Here is a 6,383-nt window from a genome sequence, read left to right as displayed (position 1 = left end):
TAAAAAAAAAAAAAAAAAAAAAAAAGGAAAAAAAGATTCAAAGATAAAAAAGAGAGCGCATTGTAAAACACATCGCAGTAGTGAACCACGCTACACGCTAAACGATATTACGCATGGCAGAACGAGTGAATATACTTATAAATATTTGATATTAGATAAACGAGAATAAAAAAAAAAAATGATGAAGAAAAATGACGCCCTAAACGCGAGCGATACACACCATATACATATATAAATATTATACATATATACATAGATATATATATATATATTATTATATCGAGGCGTACAAGCAGTATGTGCGTTTTCCAGCACAGATAGTTGGTATTTTGTGTACAAAAAAAAAAAGAAAAAATAAGAAAGAAATAAGAAGAAGGGAAAAAAAAATTTTTTGCGTAAAAGCGAACCGGATGAACAATTGTTGGATATTTTCGCCGCGCCCTGTCCAGTCTGCGTGATTATTATTATTTTTATTATTATATTATTATTATATTCGAATTATTATGATTCTCTAATTATTATTCTATTATTATTAATATTATTATTATCTAGCATGATTTGCGTAGGAGAGGCGCGATGAAAAGATAATTTGTCAGCGCTGACAAGCGTCACTTTTCGTGTCGATCGTTCGCGATGATCGAACGAGGATGTTCCCACGTTTTCCCAGAGCAAACCGAAAATGCAGATTATTCCCTACTCGCAACGAATATTATCCTCCTCTCATATTAACGAATGTCTCTGCCACGATCGATCGATCGATCCATCGAAATTCGCCATTGACTTTTTTGCTTTCCGCCATCTTTGCCATTTGTGCAATTTCGATTTGCTCTTTTACAGGTATCCTCGATTTCTTCACGCTCCGCTAATATTTGCGATAATCTATTCTAATAACAATACAACGTGTAACAACGTGTGTGCGTGTGTGTAAATTAAGTAATTGGCAATTGACGTTTCGAAAAGCTTTGCCGTTTAAAGCTTTGCCATCGATTTGTTAGTGAAAGTATTTGTATGAAAAGATATAAAAAATATTTGGAAAAAAGGAAGAATTATAATTGATATTGGCTATTTTAAAATTTATAAATTTATAAATTTATAAATTATTTGTCAATTTTTTCAAAGAATTCTAAAGATAAAATCCTTAATCGCTTTAAATTTCTCGTCTGACAACCATATCTCGATTGAAAAGGAATAAAAAAAAAAAGTATCTAAGTTGAATATTAATTAAATCGACAACTATTCAAATTTGGCGTCGTTTGCCAAATGAATTCAAACTTGAGAGAATCTGCGCGGAGCGTGTTAACTCGAGGGCGCCATCTACAAAGCGAGGAACTAAAAGAGGGGGAAATGAAGTGAGGCTGTAAAAAGAAATTGTCGCGGTGGCCGTGGCAAACACGGCCGATTCTACTTGTATCATAATCTCTTACGATAATGCGCTATAATTAAACAATAACGAAGAAAACAGTAACAACAATAAGATAACTCGTAATTTAAGGGAGCGTGAAATGGAATGAAAGAGCGAGAGAATGCGAGCGTATGTATGCCGATTAATCACGTGCGACGAGCAAACCGATTTAGTGATCGATTGTGATCGCTAAGAGAAGCACCCTCGTAGCTACGAACGGGCTTTTCACGGCTTTCAGTCGCTGGTCTCGCGATTTTCCTTCTTACTTCTGCTCAACCTTGATCTCTCCAACGAAACAATTTATTCACCGGACGGATTTTCGAACAATTTAAAAAAAAAAAAAAAAAAAAAAAAAAAAGTAGCAAAAAACGAGAAGAACCTGAAATGGTCTCTTCCCTCTTCTGTGGTGGAAAATAGAGTTAGAGGAGAAGAAATATATAGACGAAGAGACGAAACAAAAGAGAACAAAATGGCGCGAGACCAGTGTCTGCGGCTAGCCCAAAGGATTTTTACCAAAACGACTCCGCGATTCGCGGAGTGGAAGCAGTTATATAAAAAAAAAAAGGAAAAAAAAATAGACGTAATTATTGAATTTCGTTTCGATTTTGTAAACGAAGTCGAGTGCGCGAAGTCCAGCCGGCGATCAACCGTGCCTCCTCGAAGGACTCGGTTTTATGTCGAGGAAAATAATATGGCGACAATGTGTATTTTCGTCGGCTTTTCGCGGGTGGCGAAAATTTTGTAAAACGCGGACGCGTCCCGCGAACGATCTCTGGCACGTCGAAAATTGTAACGATCTCATTGATTTTAAGCATGAAACATTTTAATTATATATTTTATTTCCTTTTAATCGAACATTGAGTTTTTTTAATCGACTTGTCTATGTATTTATATACGTGTATTGGTTGTTGATAAAATTATTGTATACCTATATTTATTATTGTTTAAAACAAATTCGTCGCGTGAATCGGATGAATGATAAAACGCGATACATTTTCTTTAAATTTTTAAATTTTATATTTTGAGAGACGAGTTTTATTTTTTTTTTTAAATTGTTTCTTTTAAAAATGTTGTTTGAACAGAGATTTGTTATGATCCTTCGAATTACAATGAATTGTATTATTTTTGAGGGATGTTTTTGTCGAAGATTTATTGTTTTTTTTTTTTTAATAATATTGTACCTTTCTCCTTTTTTTTTTTTTTTATATACATATATTTGTGTTTTATTCAAGCGTAAGAAAGAAACATTCGACCAGTGATCGCTTGCTGACGCGTCATTCGGGACGTAATATGAAGGAATGCGTTGTATTATATATCGAGAAACCCTCTAAGTGTAAGAATAATAATGTATATATAATTATTATTATACCATAAAAACTTCGATTGATTGCACTCCGGGGAAAAGGAACTGTCTCCCGCTCCCAACGTCTATGAAGAAGGAACAAAAAGCGAAAAAATTGAAAAATTGAAACGCACGAAAATGAACGAAGACGAAGCAACAAATCTTCAAAAAAAGAAAGATTTAAAAAAAAAAAAAAAGATAAAACGTACATTCATAGATACAATGGGGAAGAAAAATGAAACGATAAAAAAAAGAAAAAGAAACTACTCTCACGATTGATTTCAAAATGAAGAAACGAATAAGATGAAGAAGATGAGAAAAAAAAAAAAGACGCTGCGTTTTTCGATCCAGATTCGTTTTGTTTTTTGTTGTTAGTTTGTACGCACTACGATTTATCGCAATTTATTGTATTATCGATGAAATACTGTAACAAAAATACTGTTAACTATTCTTAAAAAAATTAAAACTTTTGTAAACTGAGACCAACCGCGAATTTCTCACGATATATTCCTGAAACATAATTCCAATAGGATTCATTAAGTTGTCGAGCAACTTTCTGGTGTAAAAGGTAGGGATAAAAGATAAAAACTCGAGAAATTGCACATTCATAAAGATATTTTTATTTTTATATTATAATTGGATACATTTTACTTTCATGTGTTTATTTTTATTTTCACACGATGCAATTATCACCACGATGGGGTATCAAGCAGTACAACACTGCACACAGAAGCTACAATCGCACATTGACGCATTAAACATTTTTCTTTCACGGTACAAAAGCTTCGCAATTTATTCTTAAAAAATATACGATAAAAAAACCTCTGAATTCTTCTTCGCAACAATTTTCTTCAAAAAATAGCACCAGAGGATAAAGAGATTCGTATTTTATACAACAAGTTATATTAAAAAATATATCTTCGAATTATAACGTAATCTATAGAGAGTTTAGAAATCCATGTTAAGTTGATTCGCTTAAAAAGTAATGGATGGCATCGACGACGTTGCTCGAGATAAATCTACGATGAGCAACAAGCTAACGTACAATAAAATAAAAAAATAACTAGGGAACATTTTTTTGGCCAAAATCAATATGGCATTAGCTGAAGTGACTAAAGACAATGTTGCTAATAACAATCACATTGATCAGATCATCGATCTTCGCCGCGAGATATACTGTCTGCCAAAGAGGAATTGAACGTGGAGAATTCTTTGATCCTTCTCTCCTGCTCAATTTCGACTTTTCGTCCTAGCAGACGGAACGGAGATTCCTGTATAAAAATATGAAAAATAAATTATTCGAAAAATTCTTTAACCTTTTTCATTTTGCGTCAAAAATCATACAAATTAATTTCTTAAAACATAAAACAAAATCATTGTTTATTACAGTACGTCACGTTAATCAAAAATTTGAAAAGCTTTTGAGAATTAAGAAAACATGGACTCAAAAAATTTATTAAATTACACAAAATTCAATAAAATTTTCATACCTTCTTTTGCATATAACTGTGCAAATCGTAACCCATGTAGAAAGCAATCCTCTGTAGACTTAACAGAGACCTCAACCTCAAGCAAGGATCCGGTTGTAGCAGTCGTTTCAACAGATCCTTCGCAGCTGATGAAATATTTTCCGCGCTCGATGGTAGAGTACCAGGTGGTAAGGAACTAGTATTAGATCTGTTCTCTGGCAAAAGTTCACTGGATGCACTGGCCGGATACTGCAACAAAAAAGTACGGACAAGTGATATAATTAGCGTAAGATCTTCGAGATGCAACAATAGATCGTAGACGCTAGAGATCCATGTAAAAGCGTATCGATGATCGATCAAAAAGAAGCAATCATATAAGCAATCGTATATATCATAGATAATAACGTCAAGGATTAATTCAAGGCTTCAAAAATCGAGATGATAAACATGCGATTAAGTTTGTCTTGATCGGTACATAGAGATTGATTATGATTAAACATTGATCGTTTGATTGAATTACACGTTCTAGGAAATTTGTGATTACAGATTGATCATCAATTTGATGTACATTTTGATTTACATTTTGATATAATCTCTTTATCGAAATTATAATTTATGATATAATCTCTTATGTTGAAATATCGAAGAATAATATTAGAAATAAAAGATTTATTCCAAGACATAACCTACAAATGTCAAATCTTCTTTTAGAACTACTAATCTCCAATTAGCTTCTCTAATCCACTATGTTTCTTCTTAAATATTATTTTTCTCCACTAACCACAGTTTGGCAATGTCCCAAAATAAACTTTGGTTCAGCGACCAATTAACAATCCACACCTGTCCCAACCGCATGAAACGTTCGAGCGCTCAAGGGCTCGGGCGACGTTCTTCACCGGCCGGTGCGGTGTCCATAAATATTTGTTTTTACGAGTGGAAGGTCGGTAGTCTAGAGAAGCTATTACCAATGTGGACTCTAGCCTGTCTAGGTGGTCGGTACGAACACTCGCCACTCCGCTTCGCGCAGGTACACACGCAGGGTCAACGGCCACTCACGACCCTCAACCTATTCGCTCGTTCATATCCCTCGAGCGTGTGCCACGACCTCGCGCCACGATCGTCTCTCCACGCGGATTTCTTTGTCTTTTATTCGCCATCTTTTGCTCGCAATCTTTCCTTTTTTTTTCTTTTTTTTTCTTTTTTTTTCCTCTTTTTTTTTTTTGTTTTTTTTTCGTTACGAATCGAGTTAGATTGATCGTTCTCCATTTTGTGTTGCAGAAGTATCGAAGTTTGATTGACACTCACGAAATTGGGTTTCGGTTTGGATTGGGTTTGGCTTTTGGATTGGAAATATTAAACTGTATTATATACTGGGTGTTCCACGTAATTTTATCATCTCGAATGTCTCGCTTATTTTTGGAAATATTAACAAATTTTTCAGATAAGAATTGGATGGTTTCGAATGGTGTATAAGATTAATTTCATAGGCGAATATATAAAGATTGTATGAAGATTAATTTTGTTTTTTTAAATAGAACTGTTTTTTATTGCATAAGCAATACATTATTTTTTATAAAAAAATATTTAACCATTTATAATAAAGAGTGATTAGTTTCGTAAATATTTAATTATTATTAAATATTTCGTAAACTAATTATTTCTCAACATACATGGCCAGTATTTTTTTATAAAAAATGTCAAAATTCACCTCATGAATTAAAAAATATGATTCCATTTAAAAAAACAAAGATAATCTTCACATATTCTTTATACGAATACCTATGAAAAACTTATTACTACCAAAATATAGTTTAGAAACTATACAATTTTTATCTAAAATATTTTTTAATATCATAAAAAATAAGCGAAATATTCCAGATATAAAATTGAATTTTTATCACAAAAGGTAAGTATTCTTAGAATTAAGTAAACTGTTTAAAAAATGAAAAAAAATAGCAGCTGTAACAGTATATAGGTAAGTATACAGGTAAGTATACAGGTAAGTATCCAGGTAAGTATATAAAATTTCATGTGCCACTTCTTTCAGGATTATATTCTCCTAATACAAAGTCGAAATTTCGGCAAAAATTTTTAGATTTGACATTTTTAGAAAAATTTCACGTGCCACCTCCTGTCCAATTATATTCTCCTAATACGAAGTCGAAATTTT

General features: G+C 32.7%; 1 protein-coding gene across 5 annotated transcripts in view; it reads right to left on the bottom strand.

The window, feature by feature from the left end:
* Positions 1-2,590: 2,590 nt before the first annotated feature.
* The window catches only part of LOC102674526 (serine/threonine-protein kinase S6KL), a 72,237-nt gene continuing 68,444 nt past the window's right edge, over positions 2,591-6,383 (bottom strand). For all 5 annotated transcript variants that reach the window (XM_006617442.2, XM_006617441.2, XM_006617438.2 and 2 more), the window contains exons 9-10: positions 4,235-4,462; positions 2,591-4,015 (exon numbers count right to left, since the gene is read on the bottom strand). In XM_006617442.2, the coding sequence (XP_006617505.1) occupies positions 3,896-4,015; positions 4,235-4,462 (348 nt within the window). In that variant the 3' untranslated portion in view covers positions 2,591-3,895. The remainder of the gene's footprint in view (positions 4,016-4,234; positions 4,463-6,383) is intronic.

Source organism: Apis dorsata, unplaced genomic scaffold (assembly GCF_000469605.1).
Source record: "Apis dorsata unplaced genomic scaffold, Apis dorsata 1.3 scaffold_309, whole genome shotgun sequence".
In the NCBI taxonomy this organism is placed as follows: Eukaryota; Metazoa; Arthropoda; class Insecta; order Hymenoptera; family Apidae; genus Apis; species Apis dorsata.
This window is presented reverse-complemented; position numbering and strand designations above follow the sequence as displayed.